Raw genomic sequence first — 21528 nt, forward strand, 5'->3', positions numbered from 1 at the left:
TAAAGCTATCATTATTTGCAGATGATATGATATTGTATATAGAAAACCCTAAAGTCTCAGTCAAAAAACTACTGGACGTGATAAATGAATTCAGCAAGGTGGCAGGATATAAAATTATACTCAGAAATCAGAGGCATTTTTATACACCAACAATGAAAAATCAGAAAGAGAAATTAAGGAAAAAATCCCCTTCACTATTGCAACCAAAAAAATAAAGTACCTAGGAGTACATTTAACCAAGGAGACTAAAGACTTGTACTTGGAAAATTATAAAACATTGATAAAAGAAATCAAGGAAGATACAAATAAGTGGAAGATATACCATGCTCATGGTTAGGAAGAATAAACATCATTAAAATGTCTATATTATCCAAAGCAATTTATAAATTCAATGCAATACCAATTAAAATACCAGTGACATACTTTAAAGATATAGATCACATATTCCAAAAATTTATATGGAACCAAAAGAGAACACGAATAGCCTCAGCAATCTTAAAAAAAGAAGAAGAAAGGGGGAGGTATCACACTTCCTGATATCAAGCTATACTACAAGGCCATTGTACTCAAAACAGTGTGGTACTGGCATAAGAACAGGCACATAGATCAATGGAACAGAACAGAGAACCCAGAAATAAACCCACAGCTCTATGGACAACTGATATTTGACAAAGGAGGTAAGGAAATACAATGGAGTAAAGACAGCCTCTTCAACAAATGGTGTTGGGAAAATTGGACAACAACCTGCAAAAAAAATGAAACTAGACCACCAACTTATACCATTCACAAAAATAAACTCAAAATGGATAAAAGACTTAAATGTAAATCGTAAAACCATAAGCATCTTAGAAGAAAACATAGGCAGTAAGCTCTCCGACATCTCTCGCAGCAATATATTTGCTGATTTATCTCCACAGGTAAGTGAAATAAAAGACAGGATAAACAAATAGGACTTCATCAAACTAAAAAGCTTCTGCACAGCCAAAGACAATAAGAACAGAATAAAAAGACAAACTACACAATGGGAGAACATATTTGACAGTACGTCTGATAAGGGGTTAATAACCAAAATTTATAAAGAACTTGTAAATCTCAACACCAGAAAGACAAACAATCCAATCAAAAATGGGCAAAAGAAATGAATAAACACTTCTCCAAAGAGGATATACAGATGGCCAATAGGCATATGAAAAAATGCTCAACATCACTAATCATTAGAGAAATGCAAATTAAAACCACAATGAGATATCACCTCACACCAGCCAGAATGGCGCTCATCAACAAAACAACACAGAATAAGTGCTGGCGAGGATGTGGAGAAAAGGGAACCCTCCTACACTGCTGGTGGGAATGCAGACTGGTGCAGCCTCTGTGGAAAACAGTACGGAGATTCCTCAAAAAATTGAAAATCGAACTGCCTTTTGACCCAGCCATCCCACTTTTAAGAATATACCCCAAGGACATCATAGAACGGTTCCAGAAGGAGAAATGCACCCCCATGTTTATGGCAGCATTGTTCACAACAGCAAAGATCTGGAAACAGCCCAAGTGTCCGTCAGAGGACGAGTGGATTAAAAAGCTTTGGTACATATATACTATGGAATACTACTCAGCCATAGAAATGATGACAATGGATCATTTACAATAACATGGATGGACCTTGATAACATTATACGGAGTGAAATAAGTAAATCAGAAAAAACTAAGAACTATATGAACCCATACATAGATGGGACATAAAAATGAGACTCAGAGACATGGACAAGAATGTGATGGTAACAGAGGGTGGGGTGGAGAGGTGGTGAGGGGGCGAGGAAGGAGAGGGAGGGGTTAGGGGGAGGAGAGGGGCACAAAGAAAACCAGATAGAAGGTGACAGAAGACAATTTGACTTTGGGTGAGGGGTATGCAGCATAATCAAATGTCAAAATAATCTGGAGATGTTTTCTTGGAACATATGTACCCTGATTTATCAATGTCACTGCATTAAAATTAATAAAAATAAGATAAAAAAATATATATAATAAAAAAATAAAAATTAAAAAAAGAAGGTATAAGTTTGCAAGAGAAAAAGATTTGGCGTCTCCTGTTCATCAGCATTCAAAACAAATTTAAAATTTTTTAAGTAAAAAGCATGATATGGTAGACCCATAGGAGTTCCAGGATATGACTCCCCCCTTTTAAATTTTTTTAAATTGACCTTAAAATATTTGCTGGGTACACTTTAATAATACCTTGACTTTAAAGATTGTAAGAAATACACATAATTCAAAAGGTTTGACAAAATACAGTAAATGCTTTTAATACATATGCAGGAGCATTGTCAGTTTAACCAGTTTAGGAAATCCAAAATATTCAATAGTAGAAAAATGCATACAGACAATGAGCTATAACATGCTTAGCAGCCTCTCCTGTTCTGACAGAGGTTACTATAAATCCAGAATAGGTATCCACTATAACGTGGACATAGGACTGTTTGCCAAATGAAGGTATATGAGTAACATCCATTTGCCAAAGTTGTCCTGGTAGGAGTCCTTGAGGGTTAACTCCAAATGAAGGGAGACATTGTAGTATAGGAAATCCTTGGACAGGATTTCCCAATCTGCCATGCTGCTTCCCGAGAAAGTTGAAATTGTTTACACAGGGCTGCAGCGTTCTGGTCATGAATAGTAAGAGACTGAATTGCTGGATCTGTCATGGTTGCTCCAAATAATTTTCTTTTGGGTAGCTTGATCAACAAGGGCATTCTCTTGCGCTAAAGCTTCAGGGAGCATGGAGTGAGCTTGAGTAAGTCCTATAAAACATGGAGCTCTATGTTGACATACAAGTCTTTGAAGAAGGAGGAACTGCTGAAATAGTTCATCAGGAGTTGTCCCTAAGACAGCCGTCTTTTATAGTGGAAACAACCATAAGTAAATATTTGCTGTCTGTATATAGATTAAAAGAGGAATATGGCAAATGCTGAAAAGCCATGATAATGGCATATAATTCTAGTCTTTGAGCTGATTTTAAGTTGACTGTTTCAGTGTAAAGTTGTCCATTGATTTGCAAAAGCAATTTGCCATTTAGTGGAAGTTTCCCAGAGCCATTGTTGTTGATCCTTTGAAAAAAGGAACAATAATTCTGAGGCTCAAAACTGTAAGGGTCACCTATGCTCCTTGATAATCCAGGAGGCGACAAGATCAAAATATGGAAGTGTATTCCATGGGCTGTTAGATGGTTCAATGTGCCCAAGCTGTAGCTGCTCTTGTACCAATTGAGCAGCTGCCCTAAGTTTCTCCTGAGAAAGGGGCCATTGGTCTACCCATACAGGATTATCTGATTTCCAAGTAATTGGGTCTGCACAATGCATTATTGGGATAGCAGGAGCTACCAAGGCCCCTATGCTAAATTTTTATATCCTAACCCACACCTTCTGGTATTGGGTGCCACTTTTATGGGGGTGAGAATTCCTCGCTGTTCTTTCCCTAGTCCCTTAATGGGCAAAAATCCCTGATCAAGCATCTGAGTACTGACTACACCATTAGGAATGACAAGCAACGTTCCCATATTTTTCAAAACATCTCTACCCCACAAATTAACTGGCCATCCAGGGAGCACATAAGGTTTAAAAAATCCAGAATGATCTTCTTAATCTTCCCAATGTAAAAAACTAGAACTTTGTTGAGGGGATTTACTCTGCCCTATACCTTGTAATTCTGTGGCTGCTGCATGAGTGGGCCAGGAAGGAGGCCAATGTAGCTTAGCAATAACAGATACATCAGCTCCAGTATCTAAAAGTCCTTTAAATTTATGCTCATGTATTGTTAGTTCCATTTCAGGGCATTCCTGACCTATTTTTTTAAATCCAATTGGCAAAATCAGAGGAGCCAAATCACCAATTTTCTTGGGGCCCCTTTTGCAGGATGTGGCCTGAGAAGCAGAATTAGCATCCTTATACTCCTTATACTATTCTTCTAACTGCCTGAATTAGCCCTGAGACAAATTCTTTTTTTTTATTAATTTTAATGGGGTGACATTGATAAATCAGGGTACATATGTTCAGAGAAAACATTTCTAGGTTATTTTGACATTTGATTATGCTGCATTCCCATCACCCAAAGTCCAATTGTCTTCCGTCACCTTCTAACTGGTTTTCTTTGTGCCCTTCTCCTCCCCCAAACCCTTTCCTCTCCTTCCCCCCACCCCGTAACCCCCACACTCTTGTCCATGTCTCTGAGTCTCATTTTTATGTCCCACCTATGTATGGATGATTTTTATTCTGGAATGTACAGCTCATTTTCATTAAATTATATTTGCTATATAATAATGTATTAGTTTCAAGTGTACAGTATAGTGAGTTTCACATTTATAAACCTTACAAAGTGATCACCACAAAAAGGGCCACTGTCCATCTCTCACTATACAAAGTTATTGTGATATTATTGACTGTATTTCCTATGTTATACTTTACATCCCCATGATTTATTTATGTTTGTACCTCCTAATCCCCTTCACCTTTTTTTCTCATTCCTCCACAGCCTAACCTTCTGGCAACAAACAGTTTTTCTGTATCAATGAATATGTTTGTTTTCTTTGTTTAATTCTATAGATTCCACACATAAGTGAGATGATGCAGTGTCTTCCTCTGACTTATTTCACTCAGCATAATACACTCTGAGTCTATCCATGTTGTCAGAAATGACAAGATTTCATTCTTTTTCATGGCTGAGTAATATTCCATATATATATTTTTATATATATATATATATATATATATATTCCATATATTCTCAGAGATAGCTGTTCTATATGTAGTTGTAGTTTTGGTGTCAATGAGAAGAGGTGAGTTCAGGGTCCTCCTACTCTGCCATCTTGAACTTGAAGCCAGGGACTTGCTCATGAAAGCCAATTTAGCTTGTCCATGAAATGTCATTCCCTGTGGTTGGTGCACTGCCCCTGCAAGAAATGTGTCTCAGGATGGGACTACCAGATCCGATGCTGAGTCTCAACTGTATCAAAAATTAATCCACAGAGTAAAACAAAAAAAGAGGCCAAAGCTCTCAAGTATGGATTCCCTGTAGTCAACAGCACTAAGAACACACTTTTAATTAAACAAGTTGGACATACGTATCACTTCTTGCAACTAGGGAGAATATATACTACTGGGAATCCTGGGGCATTTTACTAAGAAGGAGGTAGAGAGGACTTCTAGGATGCGAGTTTGTGTGGGATGCTCCTGGAAAAGATTCAAAGTAGTAGAGCTTTGACCTGGTTTAGATGCTGTCACGAAGTGGGGTTAGTTCCACGATTCTATGAATTCTACCTAATTCTATGATTTTAATAAATCTTACTATGAGGCAAGAAAAAAGAAGACAGGCTGAGTCTGTGATTTATAAGGAAGCCATGTCACTCATGGTGGCCAAGATGAAAACATGCATTTCATTATTATGACTTGAACAAAGTTCATATTTTTGTCTATGTTCAGATACGATCACAAATTGAGCTTGTTTCATTTCGATCCAAGGACACAGAGTGGTCTTGTCTAAAGCTCATGTTCTGTGAAACTGTTTAGGTTCAACAGGGGGGTAACACAGCCTAGTGTGAATGCCAGGTCAATGCTAAGAAGCACCAAGCTTGAGGTAGGGCCAGTTCAACTCTTTCCCAGCTGTCAGGAACTGCTTTTCTCTTTCTCACAAGAAATCATAGTGTAACGAGAGACATAACAACAACAAAATATTCTCATCATGAGAAAACAATCAGATGAAGATTGTGAAATGTACAAAACAACTGTTTTATACTCTTTTCCAATGTCAATGTCATGAAAGAAAAAAGGCACAATACTCTAACTTAAAGAAACAAACATAACACATAATCCTGGATCCAATAAAAATCTAAAAAGAGTATTTTTAGGACAGCACGGGAAATTTGAATACAGATTGCATATCTGATAACAGTATTGTCTCAATGTGATATGGTATTGTGGATTTAGGCAAAATATGGGAAGTAGGGGTGAAATGTCACCATACCTGCAACCTAACACTAAAAGGCCTCAGGAATAAAATGAAACACATACATAAAGCATTATAGACAAATCTGGTAATTTGTTAACAATCAGTGAACTTGGGCAAAAGGTATGTAAGTGTCACTATACTATTCTTTTAATTTTTTTTTAATTTGAAATATATATTTGTAAATTAAAAAAATGGTGAGATGTAGTATTGGAAAAGGAAAAAACTAACTCAGTCTAAAGGAAACACAGAAAACTTCCTAGAATAAGAGACATCTAAAAGTCTGAAAGGCTAACCAAAAACTTCACCATGGAGCGGTGCAACACTACAGAAAGAGATAAAAGACAGTGTGTATGGTAGTGGAATGGTGAACTGAGCAACAGATAATAGCTAACAATAGCTAATGTTGTGTCGAGCACTGAATTAAACACACACTACAGATATAATCCTCAGAACAGGAAAGTGTTATGCCTATCTTACCAATAAGAAAAAAGACTCAGATGTTAATTTGCACAAGATCACACCACTAGTAAATAGTAGATAGAAGATTTGGACCTAAGTCTATCTGATTCCAAAAGGTATGTTCTTTTCACTATAATTCTAGACCAGTAAGTACATAACCGATGGTTCTGCAGATTACAATAGTATCTTTTTCTGGTCACTGAGGCTTACATAGTAAAAATGTGAGAGCTGCTAAAAAGACAGATGATTAACCAACAATTCCCTCCACACAACCACAGCTGCTGCCTGCAAGGTTCACTGCAGTTATCAAGTATTACAAATGGACTGTACCATTTACTGAGAGTGATAAATTGCTTACTTATTAAGATTAATAAGAAACTTTCACTCTATAATATATAAGAATGGGGAGAAAAGTTGAAGATAATCCATTAGCAACACACAATAATAAGGTGAAAAGTACAAAGAGCCTGCCTTCTATGCCCTCAGAGATTTTATACATTATACAAATGTTTATGGGTACGTCTTCAGACAAATACATATGTCCATTTAAACAGACAGGATCTCACTGTTTAGTGTTTGTTTTTGCTGTACATTTGTTTTCCGTATCTTAAAAATACCCCTTGGATTTATTTCCATCCCAGTGTATCTCAAATAGCTGAAGAAGTCTATGAATTAGCTAAATTATGGCACATCCATATAATCACACATTGTAAAAAATCAGTTTATTTTCAGTAGTCTTCTATTGAAAATGCCTATGTGTATGTACCTATGTGTATGTACAAATGTGTGTGTATGTGTATGTGTGCTCTCAAAACGCAGTCCACAGAGCGCTGAGGGTCCCCCAAGGGCCTTTCAAGTAATCAACAAAGTCAAACCAGTTTCATAGTACTGAGACAATAGTTACATTTTTCACCACACTGATGTTTGCACTGATAATCTAAAACCAATGGCAGTAGGCTGCTGGCCTCCTAGCAGGAATCAAGAAAATGGCACCAAACACTACTTACTAGCAACTGTCATATTCCTTACTGCCACTCACTTGTATTTAAAAAAATTTTAATGCTAGTTTATCTTAAGAATGTCAATGATGGGCCCTGGCCGGTTGGCTCAGCAGTAGAGCATCAGCCTGGCGTGTGGAAGTCCCGAGTTCGATTCCCGGCCAGGGCACACAGGAGAAGTACCCATCTGCTTCTCCACCCTGCCCCTCTCCTTTCTCTCTATCTCTCTCTTCCCCTCCCACAGCCAAGGCTCCATTGGAGCAAAGTTGGCCCAGGCACTGAGAATGGCTCTGTGGCCTCTGCCTCAGGCATTAGAATGGCTCTGGTCGAAACAGAGCAACAGCCCAGATGGGCAGAGCATCGCCCCCTGGTGGGCATGCTGGGTGGAACCCGATCAGGCGCATGGGAGAGTCTGTCCGCCACCCCCCCCACCCCCGCTTCTCACTTCAGAAGAATACAAAAAAAAAAGAAAAAAAGAGTATCATTGATGAAGCAGAAAATCTATTAACTTTATTTACTAAATCCCAACCCTTGAGACCATTTCTTTTTAAAAGTCTGTGGGGAAAAAGGCAAACTATAACTATTATAAATAATATAAGTTGGATAAACTGGCTATCCAAGTCTGAATAGTTATGGTTTGATTTTTTTAAATTTCCTTTAGAGCAATTAACAATTTTTTGATATGTGTAATAGATGGGTCAACATTTGTAAGAAACAAAGTACAGATATTAAAAAATCAAAAAAAAATCAACTATAAGAATAATTCAGCATCATCTTTTCTTTTGGTTTCACATTTTTTTTATTTGATTGGTTGGTGTTGTTGCTTTTGTGCTGTTGTTTCACAGAAGAGAGGAGTAAATGTGTTCTGAGTTAGCAAAACAATACCAAGAACATGAAAAACACCTTCAAGTGCTTGATGTTTGCTATACATATGAAATCATCATAATAGATAAAGGGGCTTCTGACTTCATGGTACAGTATTTCAGGTTTAGCATATATGCATAATTAGCTAATCATCATGTTTTAATATCACAAATTCAAAATAATCACTTACCAAACACTATTCCTTTAGCAAATGGAGGAAACAATTCTGAATGTCGGAATAAGTTTTTGTGAATTTGCCACAGTTCTTTGTGTAGTTTCTTAAAGTCACTGTATCTCTTCCATACAATTATCTAAAGAGAGAAGAAAATTAAATGTGTATCTCATAGTGAAACTATTTAGGTTCAGATATCTGAACATAGTTGTTTCATTAAAGTACTCAAACCTGTTATGCAAAGGCAAACAAGTATAAGTTCTAAACAATATGGGTAACTCTCTAAAATACACTGATATATATTTTATATACTGTGTATATAAAATACACAGTTATATTTTAAAGCATATAACTGATATATGCTTTAAAAATATAAAACAGCAATTCTTCCTCCAAATGTTTCTTTAAATTTCATTTTAAACAAGTACTATTTCCTTCACATTGGAAAAATATTCAACCTGATACAAAGAAGGCCTATCCTACCTAAAATGTCATCTAACCTGTTCGAAAGCCAATTACTAACAGCTGTGGAAATGAGCTACATGTCAAAATATATGTTCTGTCTCAAAAAGGGCATGTTTATAAACACAAAATAATTAATTTAGACAATTTTTAAATACAAAGTATATACTCAGCACTTGCCTAAAAGGATAAACAAAGTTAATCACACTAAGGGAAAAAATAGCTATGTAGTAAGTAATTAACATGAACTTTTTTATTTCATAAATCTCAATTTAAATTAGTAACAGGATTTCTGTGAGCAAGGTAAATCCTGATCAGGATACCACGAAAACTAGTATATTTCAAAATCAACAATCCTAGATTATACAACATGTAAAAAAAGTAAATTTACCTAAACTACTTTTAATTATTGTTTAACCTCATTCAGATTAAATTAGAAAAAAAAACTTTATAAAGAAAAAGTTTGAACATGGCCTTGATATAACTGATTCACATCTCAGTCTCCATGAGTAAACCTGAGTTTTAAATTCTGTCACCTCATATATTGGGGCCTCTGCTAAAAAACCTACTTACCTCACACTTCTAACAAACTCAGTATTAGAGTGCAATGCAAATAAGCAAAGCTTTAAGACTCTTGTAAAAACATTTACTCTCTGCATATATGAAATCCTTCACTAAACTTTGTCAAACTACCAAAAATTCTATCATGATTAATAAGTTTCTTGTTTTTTTATTATTATGGATTATTTTAGAAACAGAGAGAGGAAGGAAAGGAGGCAGAGAGGGAGGGGGAGAAAGAGAGAAAGAGAGTAAGAAGCATTTATTTGTTGTTCCATTTAGTTGTGCATTCGTTGGTTGCCTCTCATATGGGCCCTGACCGGGGATCAAATCTGCAACCTTGGCATTTCCGGATGATTCTCTTCTAACCAACTGACTGAACATACCAGCCAGGGCCAGTTTTTTGCTTCTAACATAGATATCTGACCTAGGAAACTAGTCAGACTATAATATGAATTCATTTAAGCAGGCTGCTCCCTTCTGATGCTTTCTTTTATTCATTTACTCAACAAAAATAGTCATTAAAACAAGCATTTGCATGGCCTTACTTTGTGCTAGGCACTATGTTGGCAACAAAGGATGAAGAAATGGGAAACATAATCTCAGCCCTCAAAGAGTTCCAGTCTAGTTAGGAAGAATAAGCCAACACAGTAGCAATTGCAAGACAGCAGGCTGATAAATGCTAGAAGGGCAGCCCAAGGGTGTTGCGGAAAAGCTCCTACCCCGGCCCTGGGCAACTAAGAAGGCTTTACAGAAAGTATCACACTAAGTGAGTAACCTGAAGGGAAGTAGTGATCAGACCAACAAAAACAGAGAAAGAAGGGGCTGTAGATGACGTTTCTAAAAGGAGAGCGATACCAAATATAATTACTAGAATTCTGGCTTTGCAACTGGATAAATGATGATACTATTACCTAAGATGAAAAGCCAAGGGAGAAGAAACTATTTTCGGATAACAACAAAGATCAATTTTAGATACACTTGACTTATGTACTTTTGAGGCAATTGATGTCCAATCAACTATACTGCTCACAAAAATTAGGGGATATTTTATCGCTTCATATTCATTTTGAAAATATCCCCTAATTTTTGAGAGCAGTATAGATGGATTTGGGGTTTAAGAGCAAGAACTAACCAAGATGTCTTCATTTGGGAGCATCAGCAGAGAGACGACAATCACTCAGGAAAGGCTTCTCAGGGTTTGTAATGCGATAAGGAGTCTAACAACGGAATACCAGGGAGCCCTAACACCGAGGGGCCAATCAGAAATAAGGAAGAGGAAACCAGGTGCAAAGTAAGTGTCTAAGAAGCTTGACTGTGCTATGAGAGACAATGCTGAGGGCAAAGGAAGACACAAGTCCAGAAAAAACCAGATCAAGAGAAACTGAGAAAGCCAAATCAATACTTGAAAAGCAAAAAAAAAAAAAAAAAAAAAAAAAAAAAAAAAAAAACTTGAAAAGCAAAAGTCCTCAGAGTAGCAAAATTATAGTGATTTTAATTTTCATATTTTGTGCTTCCCTATATACTCTACTTTTAATACATGAACATAATTTTTTTATTGAAAAAAAATGTTATCTTAAAAATAGATCAAATTATGGTGACATGACACTTCCAAATGCTTAACGAGGAATTGGGTGACCAGCCTGTACAGGTAATAATATTACATGAGTAAGTGCTACCCAGAAAGCTGTTAGGAACTAGACATGGGAGCAATTCAAAAGTCTGTAGCTCATGGAAATAAATCTGAAGATAAAATTTATATTCTAGTTAGGGTCTCTGTAAAATAAAGGCAGAGTAATTTAAAGGGTGAACGTTAACAATTTAGTCATAATACTGATAATTCCATGGTACATAAATTAACAGGGTGTCTGGCCTGACCTGTGGTGGCGCAGTGGATAAAGCATCGACCTGGAAATGCTGAGGTCACCGGTTCGAAATCCTGGGCTTGCCTGGTCAAGGCACATATGGGAGTTGATTCTTCCAGCTCGTCCCCCCTGTCTCTCTATCTCTCTCTCTGTCTCTCTCTCTCCCTCTCTCTCCTCTCTAAAATGAATAAAATAAAAATAAAATAAAAAACTAACAGGTGTCCGAGCAAGAGTCAGAACTGCCCCCCAAGGTGAGAATCTCTGTTTCTTCACCATGCCCTAATTTATTCACTCACGTATTCCTTGTTCTCAACACCAGAGCTTTAGAACTGAAATACCTAAAAGCAAATAGAAACCCTCCAGAAATGCAGGAAATCAAAGCATCACAAAATGTCACCATCCACCGACTGCTTTTCTTCTTACTCCTTTTAAATTTGGACATTTCTAGAAATCTTCAAAATGGAAAGCACACTCCCATTACAACAATAAGTACCAATGTTTATAAAACCAGACTACATGTAGTCCCAAAAGATACATGCGAAGTTTATTTTCTCTAATAATCAATTTTTTTCTATTATAAAAAAAATGTATAACAGCCATTGTTCTATTAAACCAACTCTGCAGAAACTTCTTAGTCATTAAATGTATGTGTAAAATCCCTCAATTTAGCATTAACTTAATTACCATCATAGATTATAAATTTAATAATAGCTTAATTTTTATTAAAAACATTCCCTTAAATATTTTTACATTAAAAAAGTTTTAAGATACCTTCATTTAATGATACCGAAAACCTTAAGATCTCTTTTATTTTACAAAACCCCTCAATTCAATTAACTTTGTCCTTTTTACTCTTCTATAATACTAAGAACTTGCGGGATCATCTACCAGACTATGTGATTATGGATTTTCTTTCCCTTGACATATTTCTTACTCCAGAGAAATTACTACCTACAGAGAAACAAAGCTGTATAAGTTACTTTTTTCATGAGGTGGGAGACCTTTCAACCTCTCTCTTTACTTGCTACAAATATTCACGCTCAAGAATCTTCTGGAGAAGTCACAACTATTGCTGTCTCCCTCATATTCACACATGCCGCTCTTAATGAATAAAAATTTAGAGGAAATGTTTAACAGATATGAAAATAAAAGCTATCACAAATAATTTTCAATTACTTATTCCATGTTAGTATTTAAGAATTCTTAGGAAGAAAACACTGCATGTGCCAAGATACGTGTGTGTGTGTGTGTGTGTGTGTATATATATATATATATGGATGTATAAACAAACATAATATATATGCATGTATAAACAAACAGCAAAATTTCTCCAGTTTGATATGGATAGCATATTATAAACCCTATATTTGGTTAGATTTGCCATATATCACTAATCCTCAATAGCCCTTGCAGCCTGACTACATTCTAAAGCAGCAATTAAAGGAATCAGTTAACAGAGAAAGTGAAAGGAAAGGAAATGGAAACAAATTCTAAAGAGTGAATTCCTCTCCTAAATGAGAATTCCAACCTTTAAAGGAAACATGTGGGAAACTAGTAAAAAGCACTGTTATAATTTTAAGATTATTCTATACTTTAAGAAGCCAGCTAGACAGAAGACATGCTTTTTTGTTTTTCGGGGGTTTTTTAGTAGCATTTCTATCAAAGGACCATGCAATCATCTAACTAAAGGTCACTTACAAGAGTTTTCTGATGAATGGTTCACCAACAGCTGTTATTATAAAAGAGTTTTCCCCAAAAAAGGATTAAGGAAATGGCAGAGAGTATGTTCATGATAGGTTGGTTCAGGATTCTCCCTGGAAAAGGGGAACATCAAGCTACAAACTGCAGCACAGCAATCAGACAATATTTTTAAAAGAAACACAACCCATTTTTCAATTTTAACAGAGTTGTAAATTTTCAAAAGCAGAAAACCCTGATATTGACTATTAATTCAACATTGTAAAGAATTCTATATTCTAAAGAACAGTTCATACTAATCAATTGACACTTTAAGTAGAGAATACTTCAATCGACGTAAATTACTTTCACTGCCATTTTAGAAGGATAAATGTATAGATATACATTTTTTTCTTCCAGAATAGCAATATTACAATAGTCTCTTCATAGTTATTGGGGGCAGGGGAATAGGGGAAAAGTCAGATATCTTAAAACCCTAAGGAAAATATTAAGAAGTCTTTCTAAAATGTCTTTCATTGGACTAATTCTAACCATAGGAGGAAAAAAACAAATATTAGATATAGTAAGAAATAGTAAGGTATAAAAGTCAAAATGTATTCTAAACCTGATGTCACATACTCAAACCAACCAGTACCAAACAACCAACTTAAATGAATGAATAAAGCCAGATTTTTCAGTAAGAAATAGTGGGGCTGATGGCTAAATGGAAAGTACAGACCCCACCTACAAACATTAAAACTCAATTGGAAAAAAAAACACAATTGCAGAATCAAGACTGCTACTTTACAGTGTCTGTTTCTTTGGTAAGAAAAAAATAATCCCCACTAGATAGGGTGGGCCAAAAGTAGGTTGACAGTTGTAAAAAGTAGGTTAATAGCTGCAAACCTACACTGGCCTCATCCTGTACGTCCCCCTAATCTTAGTGAAAATGAGACTGGGTTGATCACTTAGTAAGGTATATAAATGTCTAATCGATATGTTGTACACCTGAAACTAACATAATACAATATGTCAACTGTAACTGGAAAATAAATTTTTAAAAAAGAAAATGATTAAGTATTAATATTAAAGTAAATCAGAAAACTGTTAAAAGAAAAAGGCTCCTCAGATAGGATTCCTAAAAGTGTGTACGTACAAAGTAATTACAAATTGAGAACCACAGTTTTAAGTAACAAACTGATATCACTTTAGTGAGAGGAAAAGTCTGTAAAAGAAGTTATCAACTATAAAGTTTAAAAAAGAAACATCTATAGCCAAAGCACTGTCCAAGAAGTCAACATGTCAACTCAATATAAAAGCAAAAGTAGACAAAAACCCATAGTTTAATATTATAATCTTTAAATTTTTTTTTTTGTATTTTTTGTATTTTTCTGAAGTTGGAAACAGGGAGGCAATCAGACAGACTCCCACATGCACCCGACTGGGATCCACCCGGCATGCCCACCAGGGCGCGATGCTCCGCCAATCTGGGGCATTGCTCTGTTGCAACCAGAGCCATTCTAGCGCCTGAGGTAGAGGCCATAGAGCCATCCTCAGCGCCCTGGGCCAACTTTGCTCCAATGGAGCCTTGGCTGTGGAAGGGGAAGAGAGAGACAGAGAGGAAGGAGAGGGGGAGGGGTGGAGAAGCAGATGGGCTCTTCTCCTGTGTGCCCTGGCCGGGAATCGAACCCAGGACTCCTGCACACCAGGCCAACGCTCTACCACTGAGCCAACCAGCCAGGGCCTTATAATCTTTTTAATTAATACAAGTTACCAAATACTTTTCATATTTTTATTCAGCAGGCATCATGATTTTGAAACAGGTAAATAGGAACCTTTAATTAATACTGAAATCTTGAGTGCTACCTAGCAGAAAAATTATCACATTACTAAACAGCACTATAATTCTAGAAAATCTTATTTATATAAGACCCACTAAAATTTAAGATATATTTAATAGGTCTAAATAATTCCCCAAATTCTTATTTATATAACTTAAACCCTACAAAAACTTAAAATGTACTTAAGTCTGAAATAGGACACTTCTGCTACTGTTTTGTGAGTTGAAGACAATCTCCACACAAACATACAAAGACTGACAATCCAGTTTCTTCAATAGGGCACTTAAATTAAATTTTTGTCAAATATATAAAATAAAATTTTCATATGAATATCATGTTACCTCCTGGACGTCCTCTGGATTTCTTCGTGAAACAACCTGAAACAAAACATACACAAAAACACCAAATCATTATCAAAATTTAAGATTTTACATTTCGTAATTACATTCAACAGCATTTGTACTAGAAATTCAATTTGCTTAAAGGAAAAGAAATACCATATCATGTCACTTACACTGAACTCAGCTATAAAACTTCACTATATGAAACACACACTAGAAAAACAGGCAAAAAGGCTGCTGAAATAATGTCCACATGCTAAAATAAAGTCTATAGATTACACTCACAAAAGAATGCCTCACGCCTTCACGTTTACTTGACAATATTCCACCAAACCTATCTAACCTCCTTCCCAGCCTCCATATAAATTAGAAGCATAAAAAAGCAGCTGCATCTGGACAAAGTATACAAAGGGTTGCTCTGTATTTTCTTACAACTGAAGTGAATCTACAACTGTATGATTTCACACATAGCTCAATAAAAATTTCAATAGAAAAAAGGCAGCCACCTTGCTCAGACTCATCAATATCTATGAGAAGTAATCACTGACCACCTAATGGTGAAGAAGAAAACAAAAGTAACTTATAAAAAATTATATTATACACAGCATTCAAGGACCATGCTATCTACATTCTCTGAGCAAAGAAGAGGAGGGAGAGTTCTTTTGGACTTCTCTGATTACAAAAGCGAAAACGTCTAACACCATTTAGAAAGATTTCCTCACAAAACTTGAAGAGCAGAAGGCTGGGTGCTTAAACCATCATCAAACAGCATTTTAGAGTGGGAAAAAGCTCACATTAGATACATAATATCATCTATGTAAATATAAATATAAAACTCATAAACTTTATATTACAATATGCATTTTGCAAAAACAAGAAGATACATCAAACACATAAAAATGTTGCCTATTGATGAGAGGAAGAAAAAATCTTTGATGACTAGTGACAATACCATGAACTGGGAATCCGGATCAACTCAGCACTACTGCAGTCCAAAACAAAAACAAAAAATTACAATTTAAAGTCAGACACACCTGGGTTCGAATGCAGTTTCTCTATTTGTAAGTTTGATCTCCTCTGTAAAAGGGGATAATACTCCCTCCTTGGCCTGGCTGTTGTAGACATCAAATAAAAACACATCAACTCCATAATTGAAAAGTTAGCTCCCTCTCTCTCTCACTAGAGAGTCTAACTATCTCTTGAAACATCCTGCCTAAGAATTCCAGACAGGAAAGGTTTCCAATTGCCACTATATTCTCCTACTTTCACAATATAAAACTGTAATTAAATCTCTTAGTAATTTTCATTAATTTAGAACAGTGCTGTCCAACAGAATTTTCTCTGATGATGGAAAACAATGTTTCCTAACTGCACTGTCCAACACTGTAGCCTCTACCACATGCATGTGTGCTACTGAGCATCGGAAATAAGACTACTACAAGTGAAGAACTGAAATTTTCATTTTATCTCATATAAGTTAATTAAAATTTAAGTAAAAATAGCCACAGAAAGCTAATGGTTACCATATTAAACAACAATGATTTAGAATAAGGCTAGAGCCTGACTAGGCGGTGGCGCAGTGGATAGAGTGTCAGACTGGGATGCGGAAGACCCAGGTTCAAGACCCCGAGGTCACCAGCTTGAGCGCAGGCTCATCTGGTTTGAGCAAAAAGCTCACCAGCTTGAACCCAAGGTCGCTGGCTCGAGCAAGGGGTCACTCGGTCTGCTGAAGGCCCACGGTCAAGGCACATATGAGAAAGCAATCAATGAACAACTAAGGTGTTGCAATGAGCAACGAAAAACTAAAGATTGATGCTTCTCATCTCTCCGTTCCTATCTGTCCCTGTCTATCCCTCCCTCTGACACTCTCTCTCTGTCTCTTAAAAAAAAAAAAAAAGAATAAGAGGCTAGAGCAACCATATATTATTCAAATACTGAATTTTAGCTTTTACTTTCATATACTACCCCACTCCACCCCCCACCAAACACAAACATACCCTTCCAAATTACAGTGTTGGTGTTTCACATAACAAAATGATTTAATTTTGCCTTATAAATTTTTTTATATTTTTGTAAAATAAGCTAATGAGAAAACCAGGGACAATCAATCCACTAATAAACCACCCACCAAAAACAGTCAACATAATATCACTGGCAAATAAAGTTTATTCAGATATACCTTACATTCTACAAGTTCTATTTTTCTGAAAAATTAATAGACTTCTTGAATTTAGGGGTTTCCTTTTTTTTAGATTTTATTTATTCACTTTTAGGGAGAGAGGAGAGACAGAGAGAAAAAGAGAGAGAGAGAGAAGAGAGGAGGAGCAGGAAACATCCATCAACTCCCATACGTGCCTTAACCAGGTAAGCCCAGGGTTTCAAACTGGCAACCTCAGCATTCCAGGTCAACACTTGATCCACTGCACCACCACAGGTCAGGCAGTATCTTAATATTTTAAATAATCTTCCTTTACATGTGCAAATGATCTTTTTGTAACAAAAGAAATTACTTCCTGGTTTGGTGTACATATTAGAAGTATCACATTTTGAATTTTCTTCAGGTAAGCTATTCCTAGAAGTCAAATATATGTGTACCACGTCAGCAAAAATATATTAGCCACCCCCCAACAATAGCTACACTTTTAAAACCATCTTACCAGAAATAACTGATTTGATTATGACTTCTCACCATATTCTAGGTGGCTCACATACCTATACTTCTGCTATGTTCTGGGGCTACAATATGAGCAACCAGGCCCCTCCTTCACAATGCTCACAGTCTAGAGGTGCACATGATTGTGTGTGTGGATGCAGGTGAGAAAAGAGGGGAGCGTATTTTAGTATCTCAGAGAATAGTAGTATGCTAAGCAACAGACTAGGAAGCAATTCATACTAGACCCTTCTTATGACAGTGAATGCTCACTGTCCAGACTACAGTTAGCAGACTACATCCCAGAAGCAGTCAAGAACAGAGTTTAGTGCCTGACCAGGCAGTGGCAGAGTGGATAAAGTGTCAGACTGTGATGCAGAGGACCCAGGTTCAAAACCCCGAGGTCACTGGCTTGAGTGCAGGGTCGCTGGCTTGAACGTGGGATCATAGACATGACCCCATGGTTTTTGGCTTGAGCCCAAGTTCGCTAGCTTGAGCAAGGGGTCACTTGCTCTGCTGTAGCCCCCCTACCTGTCATGGCACATATGAGAACACAATCAATGAACAACTAAGGAGCTGAAATAAAGAATTGATGCTTCTTATCTCTCTCCCTTCCTGTCCGTTCCTATCTGTCCCTCTCTGTCTCTGTCAAAACAACAACAACAAAAAAAACAACACAGAGTTTAGTGGTTTATGACTTTTAATGCTTTCATGATAAGTTATTTCTGGTTGTTGTAGAAAATACAGAAAACCAAAGTTTAAGTATTCTTAAACTAATCTTAAAAGAGGCATGTCTCCTCACCCTCAACTACTTCTCAAATGAAGGGGAGAAAATTTACTTAGGCAGACTTCAAAAAATTAAATCAAAAGCTATTTGCTGATTATTAACTATCCCCTTTCCCCAACAGCATAAACAAAGCTTAGTGAAAATCAAGTCTGAGAAGTAGAGGGCTATCATTTCCTGATTCTCCTCTTCTCTTTCCTCTTTGGGTCTTTTGCTTCTCTTTTGTAGGTTCCTCTTCCTCTCTCTACCTCCAAACATTCTTATGAGCACTCCAAGAATAAGTCCTAGATTCTGTTTCTTAGCCTCTTTTTTATTATTAAGAGAGAAAGTCTCTACTTGTGCTAATATCTTCAAGGCACTCTGCTAGGCATGAAGAAAATAACCTTGACTTTGTGCATTTACGTTTGCAAAGCATTTTATATTAATGATTCATGTTATTCCTTAACAACCTATAAATTAGGCAGGAGTGGTTATTACGAGTCCCCCTTTTACAGACAAAAAAACAAGACCCAGAGACGTGTATAATGCCACAGGGCTGTTCACTTTTAGATCTGGAATTAGAACTCAAATTTCCTGACCTCTGGAGCTCTTTTCACTGTAAACACTGCCTCCCTTCATATATCTGTGGTATTTCCAGAAATAATTGTTTATTTCCACAAAACATTATCATCATTGGGTTTTATTTATTCTTTCACTTATTCACAAATATTAGTGCTTACTCTGCAGGTGGTAGTGAAGCATAGTGAAGAATACACCATGTCTGATTTCTGTGCCACTACACTATAAAAACATAATCACTACCAGATAACTCACCAAGTCCAACCACCTAGCACCCCACCATAAAGGATTCAGTCATCCCACACGTGTAATCTCATTAAAATAAGTTAAGAACGTGTCCTCTGACACAGAAACCAAAAACACAAAAGGGTTAGGGTAACATGAGCTAAGCCCACATGTCCATTAGTAACAACTCTTTCTAACTATATATATAATGTTCTTCAGCAGAACTATAAAATAGAAGCAATACAAGAGTATCAAACCCTGGCCGGGTAGCTCAGTCAGTTAGTGCGTCGTCCTGACATGCCAGCGTTGCAGGTTCCATATCCAGTCAGGAAACATACAAAGTCAACCAATGAATGCATGAGGAAGTGCAACAACCAATCCATGTTTCTCTCTCTTTCTCTGTCTCTCTCCCTTCCTTTCTCTCTAGAAATCAATAAATAATTTTTTAAAAAGAATATCAATTAGAAATCTCAAGGAGGAATATGATCATATTGAAAATGAACAAAATTGAACCCTCAGATCCAGATATTTATAACTTTTAATATTATATTAGCAATTATCTCAACAAGTAATATTAACTCTAAAACAAAAGTACTTAAATTCATCCTGATACAGACTGCTAGTATTTAGTAATTTTTTCTGGGGTGCTAAAATTTAGTAATTTTTGCTGAATTTTATGGAAAAATTTTTATTTTGTCATAAAACTGAGCCAACAAATTCCACAAAAGGTGGAATTTAAAACAGTGATGTCTTTCATTTAAAGTTCATAAATTTCCACTGCAAGCGTAACCAATGAATGGCTCGTTAGTACTATATAGATCTTGAAAAGATAGAGCTAGACAGAGAATTCTATTGCCAAGTCAGCTTGAAAATTATGACCCTGAAGCAGTACTTTAAAAACCATGCTGCATGGAATACCAGTATTCCTTAAAATCAGTGATCTCAAAGGAAGGGCTCAATGATGAACTCAGTTACCTTTGTTTAAAAATGGAACACATAATACATTATTATGTCTAGTAAGAAAATACAGAAAACCAAAGTTTAAGTATTCTTAAACTAATCTCCAAAAGAAAGATATATAGTATTTCCCAAGGTCATCTATCCACTCAACTTTTTATTTTTATCATATGTTGTCTATTTATTATTTTTGTTTATTTAGTGTGACACCTACTAAAATTTGGAACACAGTTGGGAAATGCTACTGCAACATTTATAGTCCATCTGCCTCTGTTAATGCCAAAAGCAAATTCTGAATTTAGGAAAACAAATAAGGTAACTAGCTCTTACTGTGCTAAGAAATGAAATCCTTTCCTTCATTCAGTCATCACAGCAACGCTTCCTGGCAGGAGGAGATAACCAAGGCCCAGGAGCATACAGTAATACTAACCATATTAATCAGTAACAGGCCAGACTGGATTTCACAATGCCAAGATTCCAAACAAAATGCTCTTTCAGGACTGAAATAAATCAGCCCTCCTAGACATTAAAATTCCAAGTATGTGAGAAATATTCCTGGTCTCTTAGGTAAATCCATTTTGTCTTTACAAAGAAATACAAATCAACCAAAAAACAGAAGTTGAATAAGCACTTTGGCAGCACAGAAAGAATTAAGAAAAGGATTTGAACACTAGCTCGGGCATTAGCCATCAACTGCTTTTTTACAAGTTCAGTGAACAAACTAAAAAAAAAACAACTTAAAACGAGCCCTCTTGCCTATCCTAAAAAAAAAGACCACAATACACAGATGATGCATTACAGAATTGTACACCTGAAAACTATATAATTTTATTATCCAGTCACCCCAATAAATTCAATTAAAAATAAAAACCAAAGACCAGGCGTTGTAGCTTGGCCTAGCTCAGACTCATAATCAGCAGATCACAGTCATTAGGGTCCTCTAAGTCCCTTTCAGTGTGCCAGCTTATGTCATTTACTTAACAAATATTACCAAGTTTCCTTAAAAGTCAAGTCAAAATCTCTTTTACCTAATTATCATTATAATAATGACTTGAAATCACCTTCTCAACTCGAATATACGCAAAAGAATTTTTATCTTCATAAGATTAAGAAATAGCTAATAGAA

General features: G+C 36.1%; 1 protein-coding gene across 3 annotated transcripts in view; it reads right to left on the bottom strand.

Annotated features, from left to right (window-relative positions):
* RPS6KC1 (ribosomal protein S6 kinase C1) overlaps positions 1-21528 on the bottom strand; it is a 177942-nt gene that overhangs the window by 144048 nt on the left and 12366 nt on the right. For all 3 annotated transcript variants that reach the window (XM_066361770.1, XM_066361768.1, XM_066361767.1), the window contains exons 2-3: positions 15229-15264; positions 8503-8623 (exon numbers count right to left, since the gene is read on the bottom strand). In XM_066361770.1, the coding sequence (XP_066217867.1) occupies positions 8503-8623; positions 15229-15264 (157 nt within the window). The remainder of the gene's footprint in view (positions 1-8502; positions 8624-15228; positions 15265-21528) is intronic.

This window comes from Saccopteryx leptura, chromosome 2, assembly GCF_036850995.1.
Source record: "Saccopteryx leptura isolate mSacLep1 chromosome 2, mSacLep1_pri_phased_curated, whole genome shotgun sequence".
NCBI classification, from domain to species: Eukaryota; Metazoa; Chordata; class Mammalia; order Chiroptera; family Emballonuridae; genus Saccopteryx; species Saccopteryx leptura.